Here is a 26,594-nt window from a genome sequence, read left to right on the forward strand (position 1 = left end):
TACAGACGCTGCTGCCCAGCTCTCCTCTCCCTGGGCCTCCAGCTCTACACACACACACACACACACACACACACACACAGGCCCCCCTTCCCCTCCCCCCAGGCACACATTTCCCTCTGCGGCTGATATTGGTCTTTCCTGGCACTTGGTCTACAGCCAATTTCTAAACTGGAACTTTTCCCTGCAGCCTGTCTGCCTGCATTTCTAGGCTCAGTTACACCGCCTCTGAGCTGGGGAGCCCAGTGTTTCCCTGCTCAGAGCCCCACAGCTAAGGATCCAGTTTCTACTGGGCGTCTCAGGTGGAGGGCCCAGGTGCTTCCTCCATCAACACAGCCCAATCCGTGTCGCCTGCCCCTGAGGCCCCACTCCCTCGGGTCCCATGACTGCCTTGTGGGCCCAAGCCAATGGGGAGGGGGTAGACAGGGCTCTCCTCATCTCCAGCTGCCTCCTGCCCACATGACAGCCGGTTACCTGCTCAGAGCAAAAATCTGATTAAGTCCCCTGAAGCCTAAAGCCCCTTAATAGCTTAAAACCTTTTAATGGCTTCCCACAGAGAGGACCACACCCTCTTTGCCCTGTGGGTGAGGCCAGGCTCCTGGCACCAGGCCAGGGGTGCAAGTGCCTTTGCTAATCAGCTTCCAGAGCCGGAAGGAGCCTGCCTGACTGTGCAGGGCTCCTTGCCTGGTGGAGCACAGCCTGGAATGGTTGGGTGGGCAGGGGCTGGTGACACCCGAGTAGCAGTGCCAGGAGCCGCCCCCGCCCCCCACCCCCGCCCCGGCTTGGGGTCAGAGAGCCTTGCAGATGAGCTTGATACCAGGCCTGGGGTAGGGGCAGAGCGCTTGGCTGCATGGCTCCCAGAACTGGCTGTGTGGGGTAAAGGTGTCTGCCTGGCTTGCCACGGCTCGCCCCGCCTCCCGTGCCAGCCAATCCAGGCCCAGGGCCAGGACCTCTGAGCTGGCAACCCCTGGGCACCTGGGCTGCAGGAAGGAAGCTGAGGCCATGATGTACAAACTACAAACATGGGCTGTATTACAGGGATGCAGGGAGAGGGAGGAGGGGGGGGGTCAGTCGTCCTTCAGGCTCCCGAACACTGCAGCTGGCACGCTCTGCTGCTCCAGCCGGACCTCTGTGGGGAAGGCAGGCAAGGACGGTCATTCCCCTGGGCACCGCCCTGCCCCTGCCCCTGGCTACTGGCTGGCCACTGACCATTAGGCTCCAGGTCCATCTCGTCTTCGTCTTCATCTTCACCCAGCTGGATCTCCTCGGGGTTGACCTGCTGGGTCAGCTCCGCTAGCTCCTCTCGGGACGCGTCGCTCCTAGAGGCAGGGCGCCATACTGCTGTCAGCTGGGGGGCTCTCCACTGGCCTCCCCCGCTCCCCCTCTCACCTGGCTCCTCACCTCACAAAGAGGATCTTGTTCTGGGCCCGTGAGGGCTGGTCCCGCTCGGCCTCGGCTGCAAGCTGCTCAGCTCTCTGTTCTAGAAGCTTCATGTCATCCATGCCACTCTGTCCAGGGGCCAGGTCGGAGACTGGAGGGAAGGGGAGTTCAGATGCCAAGGGCGGCCCCCTCCAGACACATCAGCCACCACACACTGTACAGGCACGGAGGAGGGTGAGCCGGGGGGGGGGGGGGGCGCGAATGGATACTCACCAGTGCCCGTGGCGCTGCCCGACACCTTGAGCATCTGAGAGGCCATGAAGTTGACCTGCGTGTTGTAGGTGGCCTGCACGCTGCGGCGGATCCGCAGCATTTCCCTGATGGTGTCCTCGTTGCCATGCCGCACCTCAAAGTCCTTCCACGTCTGCCAGAAGGCCCCTGTGGTCTGTGTGTATGGGGGGGGGGGGGTGAGACATGTACACGCATGCGTACGTGAGACACGAGGGGAAAGTCGCATGCACGCATGCGCATGTGTGTGTGAGAGACACAGGTGCTCACCTGCAGCCTCCCTGATGCCCATCCTGACCTCCTCTCAGCCCAAGGCTTACCCGGGGGTCGCAGATCTGGGAGCAGAAGCTGTAAATGGCCCGGGCACGGTCGATCTCGCCCAGCTTGCACTCCATGTCAGCGAAGCGCAGGCACATTTCCCGGGCGTGCTCATCGCACAGCACCTTGGGGTGTAGGGAGGGGATGGGGTTAGGAAGGGAACCCTAGGGTGCTGGCCACACTCTCATTGCCCCTCCCCCCCATCCCAGGCACCTCGATGGCTTTCTGGTAGATACTACGCGTGTGCGTGACGCCATAGATTTCCGCAGCCCGCTTGATGTAGATGTTGAACATGTCGTACTGCTGGGCAGGTTCCACAGCCCGCGTGGCGCGGTCGTACACGGCCATGGCATGCCGGGCCAGGCCCCACTCCTCCTCTAGCTGTGCATACAGCAGGTACAGGGCTACCATGGCATAGAGATCAGTGGTGCCGCCTTGTGTCCCCAGGTCCCCCCAACCTCCCAGGGCAAGCCCTCCCAAGCCTCCTCACTCTTGGCATATTTAGGGGGGCAGCCATCCAGCGCCTGCTCGAACAGGTCACGTGCCCGCTCCAGCTTGCGGCCCCCGTAGCGGGCGATGAACTTGGTCAGGTAGGTGCTCCAGATGTCCGACACATTGGGCCATTTGAACAGGGAGATGCCGCGCTCGTACGCCTGTCCCAAAGGAGCGGGGAATGTCTGCATCTGGTCTGTGTCCCTCAACAGACCCCAAGGATGCAAGAACAGGGGTGTACTGAGGCTCTAAGCACCTGGGTCTGGAACCTCCTACGTGACACTGAGGTTAGAGGTGGTGGGTTCTCACCTTTGCAGACATGACATGGTCGTAATGTCCTGAGAGCAGGGCAGAGGGGCTAGGGACACCTGTGCCACCCCCCGATCTGTGGAGTCTGCCTGTGGCATCCTCACAAGCCCAGCATTGGGGTGGACCCCACCACAGAGACAGGAGGACCCCCACCACCAACCTATCACCTGAGCAGGGACCAGTATAGTCCCATTGCACAAGGGGGCAGGATTCCGCACCTGCTTAGCACACCTGTATGCTGAGTTCTAGATGCCCAGTACCCCAAACACAAGCACAGCTAGAAATGAGGAAATGTAGCTAAATCAAGGAGGGATTAGACTGCTGGTTTTAGGGGAAGGGATCAGAACTAGGGGCTGAGCTCATGCCTGTACTCCTAGCTACTCAGGAGGCTGATATCTGGAGGACCACAGTTCAAGGCTAATTTAGGCAGAAAAGTGTGTGAAACACTATCTCAAATTAGCCAGCAAAACAACAACAACAAAAAGCAGGGTTGGAGGTATAGCTCAAGTGATAAACTGCCAGTTAAGCAAGTCAAGTAAGAATGAAAAGCCATGGTTTCAAACTCAAGTACTGCCAAAATACAAAGATCAGGACACAGATGACCATATGAAGAAAGACATAGGGCAAGAGGCTTCTGTAGGCCACACAGAGAGCAGCCCTGGAAGGATCCAGCCCGGACTCATCTTGCTCTTTTTTTTTTTTTTGGTTGGTCATGGGGCTTGAACTCAGGGCCTGGTGTTGACCTAAGCTTTTTTGCTCAAGGCTAGCACTCTATCGCTTTGAGCTATAGCTCCACTTCCTGGTGGTTCCACTTTTCTGGTTGTTCATTGGAGATAAGAGTCTCACTGACTTTCCAGCCAAGATCCTAATATCTCAGACTCCTGAGTAGCTAGGATTAGAGGCGTGAGTGACTGGCACCCAGCTTGAAGCAAGTTTTTTTCTGCTGCTTTTGCCTGTGTTGGAGGGCGAAGTGTGGGGGGGGGGGGGTTTGCATACCTTGAAGCTCTCCTCGAAGTACTTGTGCTCCTCCAGGAACATGGCATAGTTGATGACGATCTGTGGTGTGGCGATGCGCAGGTCCAGGATGCGGTCGTACACGGCCTTGGTGGACTGAGGGGGAAAGGGCCAGGTTAGGGCCAGGTCAGGGACTGACTGGCTATGGGCGCTGCTCCTCCCCGCGCTCACCAGCTGACCTGGAAGGTGCCCAGACTCTCCTCCAGGTCGGCGAGCATTGACCACACTTTCAAAGACTTGTACACGCGGTTCTGCACAGGTTCTGAGCTGTCAAAGTACTCGGCTCGGCGGGCGGGCAGTGCTGTGGCCTTCTGCAGGGAAGAAAGTGAGGGTGGAAGAGGGCAGGGAGGTGTACAGGGGCTGCCCACATACCCCCCACAACCCCAGCCCCCATCCCCGATTGATTTTTACCCGCAGCAGCCGCAAGGCCTGGTCATAATTCTCGTGCCGGAGCTCCAGTTCACCACACTGGCACCACACGCTGGCCAGGTCATCAACCTGCTTGAAGTTCACCTTGGTGGCTTTCTCTAGGATCACTCGGGCCTGTGGGAGTGAGTGGGTGAGACTTTGCTGGCCTGTGAGGGAAAAATAACTGCTTTCTCTCTCTCTGACACGCACGCACGCACGCACGCACGCACGCACGCACGCACGGGGCTTACATCATCCAGCTGCCCGTTATCTTCATAAAACTTGGCAAAGGCGACCCACAATGTGTGGGGCTTGCCCGTGGCCTTGAAGGGGTCTACAGTCTGCACTGCCTCGGTGTACGTGTTGATGATCTGTGGGCAGGAGGATCAAGGTCAGGCTGGATGGCCAGGCCCTGGCAGTGTGGGTGAGGGCAGGGCTGGGGACCACCACGCACCTCCCGGGGACGGCCCTGGTGCAGGGCCACGCGCTTGTGCCACTCGTGCACATGGTGTGGGTTCTGACGCAGCAGGACGCTGTTGAGCAGCAGGGGCCTCCGGCTGATGAGTTGCTCGAAGCGGGCCAGGCGCAGCTCCAGGTCCACGTCGTCTGAGAGCCGGGCAGAAGGGGGTCATGGCCCTGGCACAAGGCCACCTGTACCCCTACTGTCCCGTCCTACCAGGTTCTGGCCTAAGCCTAAAGGGTCTGCAATCCTGGGCACTCCAGAACTCATAGTGCCACTATCCACCCAACCCAAGCACTCAGGCCTACCTAGCCATGGCAGGCCTGTGCCCACGCTCACCTTCCTCCTCCCGCCCCAGCTCCGAGGCCGTCTCCATCTTGGCAGCGATCATGCTTTCCTCAAACTGGGCATAGCTGTCAAACACTTGTGTGAAGTCCCGTACGGTCATCACTGTGCGGATGGCCTCCTCGTACACATCCCGGGCCTGAGGACACAGGGCGCAGTGAGAACAAGACACCACCCCACCCACGGGCACCTCAAAAAGTGCCCTTGCCTAGTCTAACATAAGAGTGGAGTTTTCCTGAGGTACCTCTCCCCCTGCCCTCCAGCCCTTGCAAGTTCTGATCAGTGGGATGATGGGGAGCCTCGGGGCCTCGTTGGTAAACTGAGGTCGCAGAGACACTTCACCTGACTGAGTGCGTAAAGCACGAGGCACCCAGCAACAGTCCCATCTCCTTCCAGCCCATCCTGAGTGAATCCTGCCCTCAGCTGGCCCTCGGAGACTCCAATGTTGTGCCTAACCACCCACCTCCTTGCCTGGCCCTTCTCCAGCTCCTGTTTCCTTGTACCTCGCCAAACAGAGCTGAGCCCCACCTCCCTATCCCCTGGGTCCCCCCAACCCTGTTCTCCTACTGTGTGTTTTGTTTTGTTGGTCATGGGGCTTGAATGCTGGGCCTGGGCACTATCTCTCAGCCCTTCAGCTCAAGGCAAGTGCTCTACCACTTGAGCCACAGTGCCACTTCTGGTTTTGAGTGCTTTATTGGAGATAAGAGTCTCATGGAGTTTCTTGCCCGGGCTGGCTTTGAACCTCGATCCTCAGATCTCAGCCTCCTGAGTAGCAAGGATTACAGGCATGAGCCACTGATGCCTGGCTCTCCTACTGTACTGACCTGGCCCTCTCCCCTCTGCTCCCACCTTCTCTTAGGCTGCAGCAGCGGGGCCCAGCTGCTCTCCAGGGGTGCCCTGTCCCCGGGTACAAGCACGCCACCAGAGGACAAGGCAACTGCAGTTGCAAAAGCCCGGAGAAAAATATCTTGGTGTCAGATGCTTGCTTGGTGACCCTTGTCACCACGCCAGCCCCTCACAGGTGAAGAGTGGCCGTCACTCCCTCCATTTGCAAACAGGGAACACCCAAGTTGAGAGGGCTGAGACCAGAGCCAGACCTGAACCCCAGTCTGTTCCCCCTTTCCCTAAGGCACACTGGTCTAAAGGACTGGCAGGATGGTGGATGCCTGACTGGCTGGACATGGGCATGTGTATGCACATCACACATCTGCACCTGTCCCCTGCCCCGCGCCCTTCCACCCGCCCCACCCCCAACCCCGCGCTGAGGCCTGGGGGCCACACACCTTCTCAAAGTGGCCACTGCGAATGTAGTAGTCGGCCAGCGAGCACCAGAGCTTGCCCAGCTGGTCGGTGAAGCGGGTGAGGCCCCCGCGGATGATGGCGTCCACATTGAGGGACTGCACCTTGTCTGGGTTCTGGGAGATGAGGTCGCACAGCTCATGCCACAGCTGCAGGACAACAGGGGACTCTCAGTCTCTGTCCCAGAGGCGGGGACCACCCACTGCCCACTCACCCGCAGGCCCACCTGGTAGTTGGATTTGCCAGCCTTGGACACAAAGCGCTCATCATTCACCACGGTGGCCAGGCGCTGGGCGGCCTCGTCCAGCCTGTCACTCGACTTGAGGTACTCGATGTACTCCTCGGCACTCTCTGGACTCAGCTGGGAGTCAGTGGGGTACAGGGCCACACCTCCATCCGGATCCTGGGGCTCTGGGCCACCCACCAGTTCCTGGGCCAGCCATTCCGACCCGGCCCCAGCTTCCCGGTGGCCCAGCCTCAGTCCTGACTGGTTCAATCTTGCCCTCTTTTCTAGAAAAGCTTTGACCCCACTCGTCTAAGTCCAGTCCTGATGTGTCCAGTTTAGCCTCTGGTAGTCTAGTCTGCACTGTCTAGGACTTGTTTCTGTCATAAGCGCCACCCCCACCCCCAAAACAGCACTGTAAAAAGGGTTTCACAAATTCTGAGTGTGTGCTCCCGGTGCTCACTGCTGGGAACCGTGGCTCTCACTACCACTACCATTTTAGTCTGCTTCATACACTCAGCCCTGTCTGCCCAGTTACATTAGATGTTCCTTCTGGGCAAGTGGCAACTGTGTGTGTGTGTGTGTGTGTGTGTGTGTGTGTGTGTTCAGGCACATGCGTGTGTGTGTGTGTGTGTGTGTGTGTGTGTGTGTTCAGGCACATGCACACATCAGTCCTAGCACTTGAACTCAGGGTCTGGGTGCTGTCCCTGAGCTTCTATTATTCAAGGCTAGCACTCTACCACTTGAGCCACAGCTATACTACCATCTCGTCCCCATGAGCCAGTGTCATTCCCAATGACTCAGGGAACTGGCCCACCTGGCAGACTTACCTTGAGGAAGCGCCGGTAGCCTCTCACGGCAGTCTCGGGCAGCGGGTGGGAGCGTAGGAAGCGCAGGTACAGGGGCCAAATGCGAGAGTGCTGGGTGATGGGCAGGGCCCTTAGGGCACGGTCAAAGGTGCGGCGGGTATGTGTGACGCGTCCCTGGTCCATGAGGAACTGGCAGTAATCCAGCCATAGACGGGGCATCTGGAAATGGGGGTGTGAGTGTGTGTGAAGGTGAGGCCTGAGCTGTGGGTACGTTCCCTGGCCTGGACACACCCAGGACATAAATACAGCAACACCCAGAACTCCCAACTCCAGGACAGAATCCACTCTACTGACTCTAATTATCCATCCCAATTGTGCTGAGCTCAGGGGCCCCCTCCACTCTGCCCAGTCTCCCACCTTGTGCATGAACACAAAGGCCCTCTCATGACAGTTGTTGACATCTTCATAGGCAGGATCAGTCACACAACGGTGTTTCACCTGTGCCCGACGTGCCTTCAGGTAGCGGTACCAGAGTTTATAGCTGGGGAACAGGAGGAAGCAGACACTGATAGGTGATGGATCCCTAAAACCCTTTTCCTAGCCCCAGGAGGCAATTATGGATAGAAAAAGGGACTGAAGAGGGGGGCTGACAGTCTCAGGAAAAGGGGGAAGGATTGAAATGTCAGGGAAGGTGTGAGACCAGTCAGAGCATGTGCGCTCAGGTATGGATTGACTGGGTGATAGTCAATCCAGGGGCACCCTGCCATCACTAGGAACCTAAAATAGATTGGAGTATGAACAAGGAGGGGTGAGGGTTGATGGGACACTAGACCGTTCATACCTGCAGGGGAGCAGCTTGAGTGCCCGCTCATACAGCTGATTGAGCCGGGGTTTTGGGGCACCCTGTTTAAACTCAATGTAGCGGAGCCAGCATTTGACTGAAAACTGGTTTCTCATGATTTCTTCTTCGTAAGGAAGATCCTCTTCCTCCTATCAGGGCCAGAGTCTGAATGTAGTGACTTCCCATGACCCCCAAACTCCAGGCTCATGTTAAGATCCTAGGCTCCACTGCCCACTGTTAGCCAGGTACCAGATGCTGCTTCTAAACTTTGCCCCTCACAATAAACCCCCCTGCCATCCAACTTAGATATCAGACCTCTCAGTCATTTGGGCTGTAATGCAGATCACAAAACCACCATCTAGAAAATGAGCTTTGGCCTTCTAAAGCCCACTGTTCACTGCCTGGCCCACATCACCAGACTCCTAGACACAAGGGCTCTGGTCACAAGACAGCTCATCTCAAACACCAAGCCATTGGCTGTCCTTCAGTCTTCCGGTACCAACTCATCTCCATTCCAGACCAGGCTAGGAGATTTTTTTTTTTTTTTTTTTTTTTTTTTTTGCCGGGCTTGGGGCTTTAACTTAGAGCCTAGGCACTGTCCCTGAGCCTCTCTGTGCTCAAGGCTAGCACTCTACCACTTGAGTCACAGCTTTTTTTCTGTTTATGTGGCACTGAGGAATTGAACCCAGGGCTTCATGCATACGAGGCAAGTACTCTACCACTGAGCCACCTTCCCAGCACCCCCCCCCCATATGAGATCTTTATTTCAGTTCCAAACACCAAATTTGGGGTGTCTCGGGATTCCACTTGCCCAGTACATAGCTCAACTCTGCCCCAGAGATTAGAAACCAAGCCTTCATCTCCAAAGAAGCAGTATGGCCCTTAGTTCTGGACACCCAGATTCTGCTGAAAGTGTCAGGCCTTTTAAAACCAGATCCCAAGTCTTCCGTTCTTCAGGAACTGGCCATCACTATACAAGCACCACATCATGAGATCTCTTCACCACACTTCGGGGTCACCAAGCCTTAACCCCAGAAACCTGAACGGTCTGAACGACTGCCCAGAACACCTGGGACTCGCCCCGTAAGCCAGAATCCTACCAGTTCTTTGCCTACAGGCAAAGACCCCAGTCATGCCATTTCCTTCCACCCCAATCCCATTTACGACCCCACCAGAAACTCCAGGTCTTTACCCACGACAGCAGATATTTCCTCGGGCTTCGAGGTATCTAAGTCTGGCACCAGATCCTTCCTCCTAGACAGGACATGTAGGCACATCCCCCCCCCCCCGCCCCAACCTTGGTAATCAGTTTTAGCTTAAAGCCACGGACTTCCAGGCTCAGACCCTCGGCTGAATCCAGGTTTTAATTCCTCGACGCGTAAGCCACCCCTGTATCCCGCTGCGGACTTACGAAGACAAGGTCCGGCCGCTCGGACCGCGAGAGTCGCGCCATCACCACCATTTTCCTGGTTCTCCAGACACAGGCAAAAGTCGCGCGCTAATGACGTCTCTCACTTAAGCCCCGACCCCTGGGAAACAGACTCGTTTCCTATTGGCTACACCTTTCTTGACAGCTTTGACCGCGTTGTTGACTCTCCCCGCCCCCATCACCACCCACAGGCGTAGCCAAAGACCGGAAGCTGAGAAGAGGCGCCTGAAGATGACGTCAACCAAGGCGTCTTCGACTAATCAGCTTTTAAGAGTGGTTCCGGTGCAACACCAATGAATCGCTGTCTTGTTTGAGGGTCGACTTTGGGCGGAAGTAGCTTCGAGACCCTGAGATGCGAAGATGGGGGTGAAATTGGAGGTGTTTCGGGTCAGTGATCCCAGAAATAACTTAGGTGGCAGCTGTTCCTAGATCTGAGGATGAGGCTGTGGAAAGGGGTGCTTCAGAGAGCGGGGAACCCCCATAGAGAAAGCACTCGAGATCTGGGAGGGACATTTACAGTTGGAAACCCGAAAGAGGAGCGCTAGGCTGAAGGAGCTTGGAGGGCAGCTTCTGGGTTTGGGAAACCCATGAGGGATGGCGGGAGGAAGGACTTCACAGAGGGGTGAGCTGAAGGGGGGGGGGCGTCTAGAGGAAGGAGGGCTTGAGACCTTGGGGAAATCTCTAGCTTCATGGTGGGCAGGCGTGTGCCTCTGATGGGGAGTCTCATAGGCTTAGGGCTAGAGGGGCTTGGGGGTGCTCCTAGAATCTGATTCAGGGGTGTCTAAGGAGATCTCAGGGAAGGTGTCTTTGTAGGGGCTCTTGTGCTGCTGAGACTTGTGTATGTTTCTTTAAGAGGGAGACTTAGAGCTACCCAGCCTCCAACATTCTGAGGGCCAGGCTTTACGGTGTCAATCCCCTGTCATGATGGTGATGGCACTTAGGGACAAGGGGATGTGTCTGTCCTCTAGGCTCTGTTCACCCACCCCTTGCCTTGGCAGATGGTACTGTACCTCACTTTCCCCGTGGCTATGTTCTGGGTCTCCAATCAGGCCGAGTGGTTTGAGGACTCTGTCATACTACGTAAGGTGGGCATAAAAAGAGTTTTCATTGGTTCATTCCAGAGGGCATGGGGCAATCATGCCGTTGGTGACCATTGTCTGCCTTCCATAAGCCAACCCTGCCCTGGGTATGGGGGCTCTGGCTATTCCTGATGCATGCCCCCATCTGTGACTTTTTTCCCCCATAGAGGGAGCTGTGGCCCCCTGAGAAGGAAAGCCAGGTAAGTAACCTAATTTTCCTTTCCACGGAGACAGGGAGGGAACTGGGTTGCTATGGCCATGAGGGCTTTCAAATAAAAAAAATCCCCTTCAGCCATCGGTAGGGAATTGAGAGTAGACAGGCAAATAGCTTCCTTCTTGCCCTCCTGAAAGATGAAGCTGATCTCATTTATTCCTTGGTTGTAACTGACACAGGACTCCCAGTGTAAATACTAAACTCTGATGCTTGGGGCAGGGTAATGGGGAAGTGTTGGTCCAGAACCTGAGGGTGTGGCCCCCTCCTCGACATCCCATCTAATCCTCTTCCTTAGCGTCAAGAGCTAGAAGGATTCAAGGATCGGTTACGGAAGCAGCGGGAAGAGAAACTCCTTCATTCTGCACAGCAGAGCTCCTGAGGCCTCCTTAAATCACTCCTCCCACCCCTACCCCCCCCCCCGCCCCTGCCAAAATAACACATACTCAGTTCTTGGTTCCTGGTGTGCAAATGTTTTTATTGTTTGTTTTTCAGGGGCCCAGAGAGGCCCAGATCAACTCGGGCCCTCAAGGGGCTTGTGTCTGGGGCTGGGGGCTGCTGTTCCTGCGGAAGCCAAGAGCAGCAGGGTCCTGAGGGGTGAGCAGGGGCTGAGGGCTGAGGGTCCCAGCTCGTTTCTGCATTCCATCCTGTGGATCAAAGGAAGGGTCAGACAGAGGGAGGCACAGGCCAGAGGTGGCAAAAGGGTTCAAGAGAGGGTATATGTGGGATCTGGGTCCCACTCCTCTGTCCTCACAAACATTTTCTTTTTCTTCCTTTTCCCTTTCTTCTTTCTTTCCTCCCTTCCCTTTCCTTCCTTCCCTCCCTTTTCTCTATCTCTCTTCCTCCTCCTCCTCCTCCTCCTCCTCCTCCTCCTCTTCCTCCTCCTCCTCCTCCTCCTCCTCTTCCTCCTCCTCCTCCTCCTCCTCTTCCTCCTCCTCCTCCTCCTCCTCCTCCTCCTCCTCCTCCTCCTCCTCCTCTTCCTTTTCCTTCTTTTTATGATTGCAGCACTGAAGCTTGAACTCTAGGCCTTGTATTCTCACTTGGCTTTTTTTCATTCAAGGCTAGCTCTCTACCACTTGAGCCACAACTCTGCTATGACTTTTTTGGTGGTTAATTGGAACTAAGAGTCTCACAGACTTTTTCTACCCCGACTGACTTTGAATATCAATCCTCAGATCTTAGCCAGGATCACAGGTACGAGCACCGGACACCTGGCAATAGGATATTTTCTGGGTGTACCTTTATTTGACATGTAGGATGATTTTGGGTGTGCAGTGGTGGGTTTCAGACTCTCCCTGGGGGGCTCAATCAGAACCCAGGAAGGGGCCTGTTTTCTCCTTTTGGCCTCCCTGAACCCTAAAGATGTGAGAGCAAGAACTACAAGTTCCAACCACAGCTCTGACTCCAGCATGGTCCCTGTATGACCTTGAGCCTCTCTCAGCCCTGTCAGCACCTTAGTCTTCCCATCTGAATTCAGGGCAGATGATGCACAGATGGAGAGGTGAGGCCCTATTCCTTCCTGGTCAGGGTTGGGGAGCAGCGTTAGAGAGGGCAGCCTGGCAGATGGCTAAACATCACCTACCTTGGGGCCAATGGGCTGGAAGCCAGGCAGGGCGTTGATGGTCACGCGCTGGTCATCCATCCGGCGGCCCTGGGTGCTGGCCAGTATGTCTATGAGACTGTCCATCTCAGGCGCAGAGCCACCCTCTGTGAAACAGAAACACATGAGTGTGAATACACACATAAGACTCCGGAGGATCCCACCCTATCCCCACAGGCCTCCTTGAGCACCCCCAGTACTCTTGCCCCACTTGCCCCCCCTCCATGCCAAGGCTCACGGCTCTCAGGGGTCTGGCTGGGTCCAGTCTGTAGTGAACAGCGCTGCTCCTCCATCCGATCGCCCTGCACGTGGCTCAGCAGGTTGAAGAAGCCATCTTGATCTGGTGAGCCTGCCTGGAGACAGATACATTTGGTCCAGGTGGGGACATCACCCCTGCCCTCCAAGCCAGCTGCCTCCCACCCCAACCCAGGGCTGCCTTTCTGTCTGGCTTGGCTCTCACCATGGTCCTTGTCAATCTGCTGCTCTGCAGAGCTGTTCTGAATGAGACACGCGGCTCCTTCTCAATCCTGACCCCCGCCCCCGCCCCAGGGGCTGCAGCAAGCCCAGCCACTTCACGTGGTGCAGCCGCAAGGGAGAGGTTGCAGTGACAACCTCCCAAGGCCTAGGCTGGGACCAGAAGTGGCCCCAACTGGGGGTGACTTAGGACTGAAATATAAACTAGGTGACTAGGGCTAAGTTCCAGCACCTGCCATCTCCTGGGGGAGGGGAGGATTTAGCACCAAGAGCCCCTCACTCTGTCTTGAATAGAGGTGGGCACTCTGCCCCTCTGCCCATCCCCACCTCTCTACAATGGCAACTGGGTCAGAGGACCTTGGAGACTTGCTTGCTAATTAGGTGCCCTACAAATTAACTAGTCTTGTCAATCATGGGAGCTGGAGGAGGTGGGGGAGGAGTGCTGTGGGTCCCCTCTTACCTCGCCCAAGGACTCTGAGCCTCCTTCCTGTCCCTTCTCCTCCTGCTCCATGATGGCCCTGCCTGCACTCTGTCTACTCTTCTGGCCTCTATCCTGGTCCTGCACCAAAGAGAACCTTTTTAAATGCTAAGGTGGATGGGGGGATAGATACTCCCCCCCGAGTCCCAAATCCCCAGCTCATGCCCCATCTGCTCCCACGCAAGCTTAAGCCCCATCAAGATGATCCAGATAATTGTTTGGCCAGACCAATGCTGGGCCTGGGTGAGGGTCAGGAGCCGGACAGCATGGGTTTTGACATTGCTGGGGCCAGCCACAAGCATCTGGCCCCAAGGACTCTGGGATGGAGAATGGGTGGGGGATGGAAGAAGTCAGACCGATGTTGGAGAAGACTGGCCAATGGGAGGGCGGAGCCTGCAGCCCATCCAGATGTTCCCACCCTACCGGCCTTTGCCCCACAAGCACCTGTGGGTTTTCTTGCTAGGAAAGCAGTTGCTATCCACAAGGTGTCTCAGAGGAGGAAAGTAGAGTCTCTTCCTGCCCTCAGGTACCATTAGCAGGTCTAGCTCCAGCTCTGTCTCCTGGCCACCGTACCCTTCTCTGTCCCTGAGGTCTCCTTGCTCACCCCAAGCCAAACAAGAAAATCCCCTGTCTTCTGTCCATCTTGCTCTGGGAGCTCTGTTCTCTCTCCTAAGATAGTTCTGGAAGCCAGTCCCTTCTCGAATAAACCCTGGCTACTGAGGCATTCTCATCCAGATCCCTCCAAACTCTCTGTGCATGGGTGCCAGAACAAAAGTATCCCAGAACAGAGCCTAAAGCAATGGAAATACATTGTCACGTGGTTCTGAAGTCTGAAATCAAGGTGTCAAAAGGGCTATTTCCTTCTTTGGTTTCAAGTTTCCTTCATGTCCTCCATCTGGCTAGGGGCTGTCACAAGTCCTTGGTGTTCCTAGCCTCGAGCCTGGGAGATGGGACCCTGTGTCCCTGTCTCCATGAGGCCTTTTGGTAAAGACACTGGTAATTTTGGAGGAGGGACATTCCTTCAATGGTTTTCCTCTCCCCTATTTGACACTATAATCCCTCTTCCTGCTCCCAATCTGGAGAGGCAGGTAGGGAATTCTCTATTTCCACTGCTCAACACCCTCCTTTGGGCTCAAGAGTAAACCCAAATACTTTGAGGTACTGCAAATGGCCAAAAATTAGCTACAGTGCTATGTGCCAGGGGCTTGCACCTGTAATCCTAACTACTCAGGAGGCTGAGTCTTGGAGGATTGAAGTTCAAAGCCAGCCTAGGGGAAAAAAGTCCTGGAGATTCCATCTTCAATTAGCAAAATGCTGAATTATGGGTGTGGCTCAAGTGGTAAAGCACCAGCATGAGTGAAAAAGCCCAGGGAGAGCACAAGGCTTGATTTAGTTCAAGCTCCAGTGTATCAGCACACTCCCCTCCTTTTCCCAAGTCTGTCTTTTCTATCCTGGTGATCTCACTTCCTGCATGCCCTGCACCCTCACTTCTAACTACACAACTCACAATTCTCACTCCCCCCTTTTTTTTTGTAGTACTGGGGTTTGAACTCAGTGCTTTGCAACTTGTTATGCAAGAACTTTGCCACTTGAGCAACACTCCCAGGCCTCCTTCCCTGCTTTAACAGGGGGGTCATCGCAGGTGATTTACATTTCTCCAGATTTGTGGGTAGAATCCCAATGGGTTCTTTTCTATGATCTTGAACTGGGGGACTTGCTGAGCCTCTCTTCCCTCCTCTGTCATGGGGTAATTATTATTATTATTATTATCATTTTTTGTCAGTCATGGGTCCTGAACTCTGGGCCTGGGCGCTGTCCCTCAGCTCTTCAGCTCAAGGCAAGCACTCTACCACTTGAGCCACAGCACCACTTCCGGCTTTTTCTGCTTATGTAGTGCTGAGGAATCGAACTCAGGGCCTCATCATGCATGCAAGGCAAGCACTCTACCACTGAGCCACCTTCCCAGCCGTGGGGGTAATTCTTGTCAGAATGTCTGGCAGGATTGAGAAAACTCATATCACACAACCATGTGCCTCATTAGTGCTCACACCTGTAATCCCAGCTATTCAGAAGGCTGAGATCTGAGCATCCTGCTTCGAACAGGCCGTGCAAGAAAATCCCTGAGACCGGTTTCTCCAATTAACCAGTGAGAAGTCGGAAATGGAGTGGCTGAACGGTAGAGCACTACCCTTGAGAGTAAAAGCACAGGGACAGCACCTAGGCCCTGAATTCAAGTCCCAGTAGCTGCACAAATAAAACAGAAACCACCCATCACGCCCGGAGACCCGCCAGGCACTAGGAGCGCGTCCGCCCCTGCGCTGCACGCCACTGGCTGAGGCTTCCCTGCAAGAACTGGCCGAGGGGCGTGGCCAGGTGAGAAGAGGGCGTGGCCACACGCAAGGGCGTGGCCCACGTGGATGACGCGAGGGCCACGCCCCCACCTTGGGCCAGACCCGGAAGCTGCGGCGGCGCTCCTTGGGGGAAGATGGCGCCCTCGGGGCTGAAGGCGGTGGTGGGGGAAAGTGAGTGCTTCCCCGGGGTGGGGTCCCCTGGGGTGAGGGTGGGGGGTCAGAGATCCGGGAGCTCCGGATTCTGGGGAGTTCAGGACGGCGGGAAGTCGGAGTCCGGGCTGGGCGCCTGAGCACCTGATCTCCGAGAGGGCGGGCGGGGACTTGGTATCAGCTCGGCTCCGGCCCCAGCTGAACAAAGTTGACCGGCTGGGCTCCAGGGTGTCCAGGGTTCAAGGCCAGAACCCTGGATCTTATCGGGTGTCTGCAGGAGAAAGGCATCACTGGATTTCCTCCACCCCATCGCATCCCCCGATTCTTGAGTTTCTGAGCAGAGCAAAGTTCGGGGCTGGACTCCCGGGGCCCCACGGTGCTCCGGTCAGCGGCCCCAGGCGGTGTGGCGCGCAGGTGGCCGCCGGGGCCTTTGCAGGAAGCAACTCCCTCCTGCACCATCTTTAAGATTCCCCCCCCCCCACCATAGCGACCGACCCGAAGGCCCAGGTTTTTGGGGGAGGGGGAGAGACGCCCCTCCCCTCACCCGGGGTTGTTCCGGCCTCGGCTGCTCCTTCCGCCCTGCTTGTCCAGATAACAGGGTAACTTGACAGTCTGACCAGTCCAGTGGCGAAATTCTCCTGTCTCTTCCCCCTGCTCTTTCCTCTGGACAGAGAAGAGGCAGAGAAGATTGTGGTACAGAACCCCAACAAAAAAAGAGGCCCTCCCCCGTCTTATACTAGAACTAACAAATGATTCCAGTTTACAGATGAGGAAACTGTGGGTTGGAGATAGATGAGCAAGCAGGCTTCAGAGCTGGGAAGGAACCAAGGGACTCTCATTCTAGTATTTTGGGGTCTAGTAGGTGTGTGTGTGTGTGTGTGTGTGTGTGTGTGTGTGTGTGTGTGTGTGTGTGTGTGTGTGTGTGTGTGTGTGTGTGTGTGTGTGTGTGTGTGTGTGCAGGTGCAGGATCTTGCTGACTGTTCCACAGTGGGAAACGTTGAGATCCTAGGAGGAGAAGCAGTTAAACCTGCCTAGCTTTCCCTTCTTCCACTGATCAAGAACTTAGGCAAGTTGCCTGTTCGCTCAGAACCTCGGTTTCCCTGTCTGTAAACTGGGGGTGATGTCAAGAGCTACACTCTCAGGAGTGTGGTTAGGAAGGAGTATAATGGAGTTAAGATGGGGATCCGCAGCGCATGCATGATGGGACCAGAGAGCCTTCATTTGATCCTTTTCCTCCTTCACTGTAGAAATTCTGAGTGGGGTCATTCGGAGCGTCAAAAAGGATTCAGAATGGAAGGTAGGGTAGAGGCAGAATGCACGGGTCATCTTGGGGTCCCTGAATGTAGGACCCCTTCCATGAGTTCCATGTTGGTGCAAGGGTGGAGTTGGGTGAGTGGCTCCTGGGTACTCATGGAACTGAGTCCCGCCCACAATCTCTGCTATTCCTGTCCATTGATTGGTTCATATGTCCATCCCTATGGACAGGTACTCATTATGGACCATCCAAGCATGCGCATCTTGTCATCTTGCTGTAAGATGTCGGACATCTTGGCTGAGGGCATCACCAGTGAGTAGATAGCCCCCTAACCCCTCTACTGTGCTCCTCATATGAAACAATATAGGATCCCCTCAAATTTTCATAACTATACAGTTCTCCACATAGATATATCCCAGGGTATGTGACCAGATCAAGCCCAAAATGTACAGGCCGAACAAGGGGAGCCCACAGTACCCCATGAAGGACTCACTGACTGTATATACCTGTATGTATGTAGTAGGCCCAGGGTAGATTCAGAATGTGGGAACCCCCCCCCCCACACACACACAATAGGTGACTCCAAAATTTCAGAATCCTGACTGTAGCTCTTAGATAGATCACTCCTAGATGTGTTTCTCCAGCTTAGGGACTTCACCCTTCTCTCCAAAACATCCAGTTCCCCAAATCTGGGAGTCCCCTTACATCACCAGGTGTACCCCTCCCTCTGTTGCTACTAGTTGTTGAAGACATTAACAAGCGACGAGAGCCCATTCCCAGCCTGGAGGCCATTTATCTGCTGAGCCCCACGGAAAAGGTGCCTGTCTCCATGAGTGTGTGTCTGTGTGTATAGGTGTCTGTCTGTCTGTCTGTGTGTGCATGCCTGTGTAGACTAGGCAGCATGTATGTGTGATATGTCTTGGACACGTTTACACATAGTGGGAGGTGGGTAGTGGCTGTGGGGAAGGGGTGCCCAAGCACAGGATGGGGGAGTGTTGATGTGTAGAATCAGACACAGCAAACAATCTGTATTCCCCCCAACCCCCCAGTCGGTCCAGGCCTTGATTGCAGATTTCCGGGGGACTCCTACCTTCACCTACAAAGCAGCACATATCTTCTTCACTGACAGTGAGTGAGGAGAGTGTGGGGGTAGTGGGTAGGGTTGGTGTGTGTGTGTGTGTGTGTGTGTGTGTGTGTGTGTGTGTGTGTGTGTGTGTGTGTGTGTGTGTGTGTGTGTGTGTGTGTGTGTGTGTGTGTGTGTGTGTGTGTGTGTGTGTGTGTGTGATGGCTTTGACCTGGTGTGTGTGTGTGTGTGTGTGTGTGTGTGTGTGTGTGTGTGTGTGTGTGTGTGTGTGTGTGTGTGTGTGTGTGTGTGTGATGGCTTTGACCTGATGGCCTTTGCTGGCCACTCTGCAGCCTGCCCCGAGCCCTTATTCAGTGAGTTGGGCCGCTCTCGTCTGGCAAAGGTAGTGAAGACCCTGAAAGAAATCCACCTTGCCTTCTTGCCCTACGAAGCCCAGGTACAGTCTTGAAATAAATAGCCCAAGCTCTCCCTGAGAAACAGACCCTGAAACCTAGTGCCACCTGGGAAATCAGCCAAAGTTACAAGCCTTTGCCACTCAGGGAAATTGGCATTCCTTCCCTCTGGGAGCCGCAGGGGGGCAGCATGGAGCACTGGGGAGAGGAGGTTAATGACTAGAGGTTGAGCTGTGCACCTAGAGTGGTGACCCCTGTCACTTCTGTCCCCAGGTGTTCTCTCTGGATGCTCCACACAGCACCTACAATCTCTACTGTCCCTTCCGGGCAGGGGAGAGGACACGGCAGCTTGAGGCACTGGCCCAGCAGATAGCTACACTGTGTGCTACTCTGCAGGAGTACCCAGCCATCCGCTACCGCAAGTGGGGACCCAACCTGACCCTAAAGCTACCTATCTTGAACTTCACCCCAGCCTACAGCCAATCTTTACTCTTGCTGCTGACCCCAGCCCCTGACCTCTGACCTTGGGCCCTGGTTCCCATCCTCAGCCTCACTCTTGACTCCTCTTTCTGCAGTGGGTGCCCAGTCTTCTCAGCTCCCAACATCCTGACGTCCCTTATGTCTGATTGTGCCTCTCCAGGGGTCCAGAGGACACGGCTCAGCTGGCCCACGCTGTCCTGGCCAAACTAAATGCCTTCAAGGCAGACACTCCCAATCTGGGCGAGGTGAGGGGGGCATTGGGGAAGAGGGTGAGGCCCCACAGAGTTAGGGACAGCGTCCTTAGCTCTGTCCCTTCCTGTTCAGGGCCCTGAGAAGACCCGGTCGCAGCTACTGATCGTGGACCGGGCAGCAGACCCTGTGTCCCCGCTGCTGCACGAACTCACATTCCAGGCTATGGCCTATGATCTGCTAAACATAGAACAGGACACATACAAGTGGGTGGACCCCCAGGGTATGCCCTCCACTCCCACTGCTGCTCGCCTGGGTCCCAGCTAGTGCCTTCATGTCCCCTACTGCTGCTTCTCCTCCAGGTACGAGACCACAGGACTGAGCGAGGCCCGGGAGAAGGCTGTGCTGCTGGATGAGGACGATGACCTATGGGTGGAGCTTCGGCACATGCACATTGCAGACGTATCCAAGTGCGTGCATGCACTCAGTGGGCTCTGGTGGTTCAGGGCCCACCTGGATACCCCTGGCCTCCTCACCTGCATGGGACCCCTGGCTGCACCCAGGCCTTGAGTGTCCCACAAGCCCCACCCACCCATAAGCCATACCCACTTACAAGCTGCTCCCCTACAAAAGGCCACACCCCTCCAGGTTGTTGGCCCGCCTCCAATCACAGCTCCACCCCTCATGACCTGGTACCCGTATGAGTGTCCCCTGCCCCCCCCATAGCACATGACATCCCCTCCCATCTACGGACTGACCCCTTCACACTCTGTCCCCTGCTTATGACTAGGAAGGTCACGGAGCTTCTGAAGACGTTCTGTGAGAGTAAGCGACTGACAACGGATAAGGTAAGGGGCAGAAGAAGGGGAGGCCTTCAGCCTGACTCCTGAACCAGCAGCAGAGACACCAGCCTGCGCTCACAGCCTCCCCCTGACCTCTCCCACCCCTGCCCCAGGCTAACATCAAAGATCTGTCCCACATTCTGAAGAAGATGCCCCAGTATCAGAAGGAACTGAACAAGGTGAGCTGGGTACCCGGAACGTCCGTCCCCCAGCCCCATTCTCCAACGTGTACCCCGACTTGAGAAGTCTGTTTACCCTCACCTCCCGGCCCGTACCCCACAGTACTCTACGCACCTGCATTTGGCAGATGACTGCATGAAGCGCTTCAAGGGCTCAGTGGAGAAGCTGTGCAGTGTGGAGCAGGTAGGGGTGGGGCCTGCAGAAGTGTGTTCCTGGACAGGCGTGGCTTCAGAGAGGGGCGGGACCTATGGAAAGTCTGTCCTTGGAGAGGGGTGGGGCTTCTGGGGGTGAGGCCTATGGGAAGTCCATCCTTGGAGATAGGCGGGTCTTTAGGGAGGGGGCAGGACTTGCAGGAAGTCTGTCCTTGGAGAGGGGTGGGGCTTCAGAGAAGGGTGGGGCCTACAGAACAGTTATCTTTGAGGTGGGAGGATCTTTACAGAGGGGCGGGACCTTGGAGAAGACTAGGACCCGGAGCCTTCCGTGGGTGGGGCCTTGGAAAGAGGCAAGACTGGGAATAAGGGTGGGGTTGGTGGGGAGGTGGTCCTGACACAGGTGGGCAAGGCCTTGGGAGACCATGACCAGGAGACATTGGGGACCAAGGCCTAGGAAGGCCTGCCCTGCCACCCCTAACCCCTTTCCTCCTCCTCTGAAATCCGGCTGGATTGCTGATCCTCATGCCCTGCAGGATCTGGCCATGGGCTCCGATGCGGAGGGCGAGAAGATCAAGGATGCTATGAAGCTGATCGTCCCTGTGCTGTTGGACACAGCGGTGCCGCCCTACGACAAGATCAGGGTCCTGCTGCTCTACATCCTTCTGCGGAACGGTGGGTGTCACCCACCAGTCTTGGCGGGACTTTGCAACCCACAAATCCACATATGCCTTCTCTGGACTCTGTCGTCCCCCTCCTCCCCTCCCCCCATTCCCCCCCATGGTTGTGGTGACCTCCCATGAACAAGATAGCCCCTTTGACATGGAGACTCCCAACTCTATAAACTTGGGGTTCCCTCAGTTAAATCTGGAGGACTTCCCCACTCCCCTCGGGGATGCCTGTTACATTCCCTTTTTATACTAATTCTAGAAGTCTCCTGAGTCTGAGGACATCACAGCTGCAGGTCACCCCCATCCAGCGTCTGGGGTGGCCTCACAGCTCTCCCATCCCAGGGTCCCACAGGGCCACTTTGCAGCCCCCCCCCCGTCCTCCTTCCCCAGGAGTGAGCGAGGAAAACCTGGCTAAGCTGATCCAGCATGCCAACGTGCAGGCCTACAGCAGCCTCATCCGGAACCTGGAGCAATTGGGAGGCACTGTCACCAACGCTGGGGTAGGTGGAGGCTGCTGTGAGCTTGTGTGTGTGTGTTGGGGGGGAGGCCGCACCCCCAGTCGCTAGGTCACATAACAGGCAAGCGGGAAGGAGATGTGGCCATGGCTCAGAGTGGGGTCTGAGCCCTAGGGGTGGGTGATAGGGTCCCCAGCATTAGCAGGATTCAAGGTCAGCTGGCTTTTGTGAGCCTACCCTCCCTCACTGTCCCCCCCCACACACTAACTTTCCTGTGTTCAGCTCTTGGTTTAGCCTATCCTGTCTCTCTCTGACCCTACATGTCCCATCTCCCACTCCCTGCCACCACACGGGCCTGTAGGTACCTGTGTGCTCCCAATCCTGGCCCTGGCCCTGGCCCTGGCCTCCTTTTGTTTTCTCTGGGTATTTCATGTATCTCCTGTCTTTCTGTTCTCTGTTTTTCTTCCTGCCCTGTTCCTTCTGTCTCCCCATCTGTTTGTCCTCATCTCTCCCTCTCTCTGCTTGTTTATTTAGCTCACTCTGCATCAGTCAGTCAGTCAGTCAGTCTACCTGTCTCTTTCTCTCTGATTCTCTGCTTTATTTTACCACCTCTGGTTCTGTCTTTCTCTCTTTGTCTGTCTCTCTCTTGTTTTCTGCTCCATTTCTTTACTTTTGTTTCTAAGTCTCTCTTCTTCTCAATCTTTCCTTTTCTCTTTCTCTTTCTCATTCTCTGCTTTTTTTTTTTTTTTTTTGTATCTGTTCTGGGGCTTGAACTCAGGGCCTGGGTGGTATCCTTGAACCTTTTTCACTCCAGGCTGGTGCTTTACCACTTGACCCACAGCTCCACTTCTGACTTTTTGGAAGTTTATTGGAGATAAGGGTCTCATGGAGGAGTTGGGGATTTAGCTCAGTGGAAGAGCACTTGTCTGGCAAACACAAGGCCCTGAGTTCAGTCTTCAGCTCTGTCTGTAAAAAAAAGCACCTCATAGACTTTCCTGCCTGGGTTGGCTTTGAACTGTAATTTTCAGATCTCAGCCTCCTGAGTAGCTAGGATTACAGGTGTGAGCCACCAGCTCCAGGTTCAGAGATAAAGAGTCTCATGGACTTTCCTGCCTGGGCTGGCTTTGAACCTCAATTCTTAGATCTCAGCCTCCTGAATAGCTAAGTGACAGGTATGAGCCACCTGCACCCGGCTCACTCACATTCTTTGCTTCCTTTTTCGACTTGTTTCTGTCTGTGTGTCTGTCTGTCTCTTTCTGCTTCACTTCTTTTATTTACACCTCCTCCCCAGCCAGACAAGGCCCCCACCCCACCTATGACTCTCCTCCTTCCCCCACCCCCGTCGGCCCTGCATGCTCCCACTTTGTAGGGCCTGGGGACCTCCAGCCGGCTGGAGCGAAGGGAACGCACTGAGCCCACCTATCAGCTGTCCCGCTGGTCCCCGGTCATCAAGGATGTGATGGAGGTACTTGGGGGGCTAGTGGGAGGCTGGGGCCCTATTCCCCTGCTGGTCCAGTCAGTCCCTCAGCCTCCCGCCCGCTTACAGTGCTAAGCCTGAGGCTTAGAGGAAAATCCCTCATTATTGGCATTCCTTATATGCCTAGGGGTATCCTAGGCCTGCACCCCAGGAATTAGGGCAGCACAGGGATTCTCCCTTACTGGAGTATCTTGCTTACCTTCCTACCTGCTGCCCACAACTTCCTTGTGCCCCTCTACAATTTGTGTGTGTGTGTGTGTGTGTGTGTGTGTGCGTGCGCGTGCACGCATGCATGCACGCACGTGAGCATGCACATGTGTGCATATGTGCACACTGGTCCTGGGGCTTGATCTCAGGGCCTGGGCACTGTCCCTGAGCTTTTTTTGCTCAAGGTTGGCATTCTGCCACTTTGAGCCACAGCACCACTTCTTGTTTTTTGCTTGGAGATGAGTTTCATGGACTTTTCCTGCCTGGGATGGCTTTGAACCATGATCCTCGGATCTCAGCCTCCTAAGATTTCATCTCCAGAAGTCTCCCCAACTCCTCACCCCCCCCCCCGCCTTCCTGACTATCCTGAGACCTCCCCAAAAGCATTTCTAGCAAATACTCCATGCCAAGGGCCTGGCTTTGGCCTGTCCTTGTAGGGTCCTAGTGCCTCTTTCTTGGGGGTCCAGCAACCTTGGCCTCCCCTTCACCATGAGCTTTGGATGTCAGGACTCCGGGTTCTCCAAGGGGCAGGAGGTACAGATGGAAGCTCCTCTTTGCCACGATCACAGCTTCTGAACACCCCAGTCCCTGAGCCCTGCTGTCTAAAGCTCCTCCCCTAAACTTCCCCCTTCTGGCCACCCAGGATGCTGTGGAGGACAGGCTGGACCGGAAGCTGTGGCCCTTTGTGTCTGACCCCACCCCCACTCCCAGCTCCCAGGCTGCAGTCAGGTGAGCTGAGAGAGAGGCCCTTGTTGGGGGAGTCAGGAGGACATGCTGATGTCTCCAGCCTGGGCTGACCTTTGTCCTCTGTCCCCCACAGTGCCCGCTTCGGCCACTGGCACAAGAACAAGGCGGGTGTTGAGGCTCGGGCAGGGCCAAGGCTCATTGTGTACATTGTGGGTGGCGTGGCCATGTCAGAGATGAGGGCTGCTTACGAGGTGACCCGGGCCACCGAGGGCAAATGGGAGGTGCTTATTGGTAAGTAGCCAGACCCTGGGGTGGGGGGCCCATGAGCTGGGGCTGGACTTGGGGGTATCCGAGGGACTGAGGCTAACCTCGGGAGTATCTGAGAGGGGTTAGGATTAGACTCTGGGGGTATCTGAGGGACTGGAGCTGGACTTCTTGGTCTTTTTTTTTTTGTCGGTCGTGGGGCTTGAACTCTGGGCCTGGGCGTTGTCCCTCAGCTCTTCAGCTCAAGGCGAGCCTCTACCACTTGAGCTACAGCGCCACTTCCGGTTTTCTGGTGGTTTATTGGAGATAGGAGTCTCACGGTCTTTCCTGCCCGGACTGGCTTTGAACTGCAATCCTCAGATCTCAGCCTCCTGAGTAGCTAGGATTACAGGTGTGAGCCACCAGCGCCCGGCTGACTTCTTGGTCTTTTAGGAGCCAAGGCTTGACTTTTTTTTTTGGTCTTGGGGTTTGAACTCCGGGCTGGGGTGCTGTCCCTAAGCACTTTAGCTCAAGGCTAGTGTTCTACCACTTGAGCCACAGCGCCACTTCTGGTTTTCTGGTGGTTCATTGGAGATAAGAGTCTCCTGCACTTTCCTGCCTGGGCTGGCTTTGAACCACAATCTTCACATCTCAGCCTCCTGAGTAGCTAGGATTACAGGTGTGAGCCATCGGTACCTGGCCAAGGCTACACTTATTTGAGGTCCCTGAGAGGCTGGGGCTTGAGTTCTAAGAGAAGGGGCCACCTTAGGTGGGTCGGGGCTGGATACCATGTTCCTAAGTTTCTAGATTCTGGAATCCTTAGAAAAATCAGGGGCCTGGTTTGAGGAGGGGGCAGGGACAGGCCCCTTATTGGTCAGGATCCCGGCCCCCAGGCGCCAAGGTAGCACCCCCAAGTCCATAGTCTTCCCCTCCTGCCCAGGCTCCTCGCACATCCTCACCCCTACCCGCTTCCTGGATGACCTCAAGACGCTGGACCAGAAGCTGGAGGATATTTCCCTGCCTTGACCGTGTCCCCTGCCTCTTCCTCCCCTCTCCAGAGAAATAAATGCTCCCTTCTGTCTGTTAACAAGCACTGCCTACTTTACTGTCTTTTTCAAGAGAGCCCCTTGGAGCTGTGCTGGGCCAGCTCTGGGCCCCAGCCACCCCCCCCCCCCACACTATTGTCCTACTAAGTCTTCTCTTGACTCCCAAGGGCCTCTTCCCCTATGTGGAGGTTAAGAACCTGGGCGTTAGCTTGAATATTGCCTCTAAGTTACACTGGCCACCTTGCTGGGTCCCTATCCAAAATCTGGGCATCTTTTGGCTATTCAGTATTATTAGCATATTAGAATATGCTTGTGTGGGGGCTCCTTTCTCCCCTCCCCTCAATAAACTGTCCCGGTGGCTTCTGAAGCCAAACAGGGCTAAGGGTGTGCCCAGCTCCAAGGGTTCAGAACCTGCCATCAAATGAGGGCAGATACCCAGCACATCTGTCTATTGGCTTCCCCACCCCAGGTGTTCCTGGAGCTCCCGATTGCAGGGCTTATCAGAGACTTTAGTGGGTGTATCTGTTTGCTCAGGCTGTTTAACCACAGATTGGGTAGCTTCACATAAATGGAAGGGTTGCCAAAAGGAGACCACCATGTGGTTCAGTCAGAAGAGAGTTTACTGGGAGAATCAAACCTCCAGCCGGCACCACATGCAGAGCGTAGCACATAGCATATAGCATGGAAGGCGAGGAGGTGTGGCCACAGCAGAGGGCAAAGTAGCTTCAGAGCCTGGGATCCTTCTGCTGACTCACAGTCAGGTGATTGACAGTTGTAGGTCATTACTGGTTTTCTACCAGGTGATTTCTGGTAAGGCTAGGTGCTGTCTTTCAAGAAGAGGAAGGGGGAGAAGAGGGCTGTTCTCTTGGGCCAACCTAACAGAAAGCAGTAGGAAGGTTCCTCAGCTCCAGTGGTAGTAAATCTGAGAGCAAGGCCTTGACCTTTCACCTCGGCTTGTAGATAGATGGTTGTCTCCCTTCTCTCTGTGGTCATCTTTCTAGATTCCTGTGTCCTAATTTCCAACTCCGCTGTTTTCTTTTGGCTATAACTCATGGCCTCACACCTGTGAATCAGGGCCTGCTCTACCACTTGAACTCCACTACCCGCAACTCCCCCCACTTTTTTTTTTTTTTTTTTTTGCCAGTCCTGGGGCTTGAACTCAGGTCCTGGTTGCTGTCTCTGAGCTGCTTCTGCTCAAGGCTAGCACTCTACTTGAACCACAGAACCACTTTTGTCCTTTTCTGAGTAGTCTCACAGACTTACCTGCCTGGGCTGGCCTTAA

General features: G+C 55.4%; 4 protein-coding genes across 6 annotated transcripts; 2 read left to right on the forward strand and 2 right to left on the reverse strand.

The window, feature by feature from the left end:
* Positions 1-1,005: 1,005 nt before the first annotated feature.
* Positions 1,006-9,668, reverse strand: Xab2 (XPA binding protein 2). The gene is made up of 19 exons (XM_070002383.1): positions 9,595-9,668; positions 8,184-8,332; positions 7,760-7,883; positions 7,364-7,561; positions 6,537-6,671; positions 6,295-6,459; positions 5,006-5,150; positions 4,661-4,812; positions 4,458-4,577; positions 4,210-4,341; positions 3,978-4,109; positions 3,781-3,894; positions 2,474-2,636; positions 2,197-2,387; positions 1,986-2,108; positions 1,651-1,822; positions 1,399-1,528; positions 1,207-1,316; positions 1,006-1,126 (listed from the first exon to the last, which is right to left on the reverse strand). Exons 1-19 carry the CDS (start codon positions 9,643-9,645, stop codon positions 1,065-1,067), a joined length of 2,568 nt encoding a protein of 855 aa, XP_069858484.1. The 5' UTR covers positions 9,646-9,668; the 3' UTR covers positions 1,006-1,064.
* A 198-nt stretch (positions 9,669-9,866) lies between these two features.
* Positions 9,867-11,361, forward strand: Pet100 (PET100 cytochrome c oxidase chaperone). Its single transcript, XM_070002385.1, has 4 exons — positions 9,867-9,999; positions 10,611-10,697; positions 10,859-10,891; positions 11,201-11,361. Exons 1-4 carry the CDS (start codon positions 9,973-9,975, stop codon positions 11,282-11,284), a joined length of 231 nt encoding a protein of 76 aa, XP_069858486.1. The 5' UTR covers positions 9,867-9,972; the 3' UTR covers positions 11,285-11,361.
* A 7-nt stretch (positions 11,362-11,368) lies between these two features.
* Pcp2 (Purkinje cell protein 2) lies at positions 11,369-13,014 on the reverse strand. Its single transcript, XM_070002384.1, has 4 exons — positions 12,963-13,014; positions 12,741-12,855; positions 12,485-12,609; positions 11,369-11,549 (listed from the first exon to the last, which is right to left on the reverse strand). Exons 1-4 carry the CDS (start codon positions 12,963-12,965, stop codon positions 11,430-11,432), a joined length of 363 nt encoding a protein of 120 aa, XP_069858485.1. The 5' UTR covers positions 12,966-13,014; the 3' UTR covers positions 11,369-11,429.
* A 2,886-nt stretch (positions 13,015-15,900) lies between these two features.
* Stxbp2 (syntaxin binding protein 2) lies at positions 15,901-25,356 on the forward strand. Of its 3 annotated transcripts, none has more exons than XM_070002387.1 (19): positions 15,901-15,976; positions 17,203-17,252; positions 17,441-17,522; positions 17,924-18,027; positions 18,260-18,338; positions 18,627-18,730; positions 18,960-19,108; positions 19,327-19,411; positions 19,491-19,621; positions 19,718-19,825; positions 20,146-20,203; positions 20,311-20,376; positions 20,480-20,560; positions 21,063-21,201; positions 21,588-21,697; positions 23,022-23,117; positions 23,980-24,065; positions 24,157-24,314; positions 25,207-25,356. In XM_070002387.1, exons 1-19 carry the CDS (start codon positions 15,940-15,942, stop codon positions 25,290-25,292), a joined length of 1,809 nt encoding a protein of 602 aa, XP_069858488.1. In that variant the 5' UTR covers positions 15,901-15,939; the 3' UTR covers positions 25,293-25,356. The 3 variants fall into 3 exon arrangements, with proteins under 3 accessions (XP_069858488.1, XP_069858489.1, XP_069858490.1); XM_070002388.1 differs by having other exon boundaries at positions 17,951-18,027; XM_070002389.1 differs by lacking the exon at positions 17,203-17,252 and having other exon boundaries at positions 15,936-15,976.
* The last annotated feature ends 1,238 nt before the right edge of the window (positions 25,357-26,594 follow it).

The sequence above is a fragment of the Dipodomys merriami genome, unplaced genomic scaffold (genome assembly GCF_024711535.1).
Source record: "Dipodomys merriami isolate MVZ:Mamm:240054 unplaced genomic scaffold, mDipMer1.0.p SCAF_6, whole genome shotgun sequence".
In the NCBI taxonomy this organism is placed as follows: Eukaryota; Metazoa; Chordata; class Mammalia; order Rodentia; family Heteromyidae; genus Dipodomys; species Dipodomys merriami.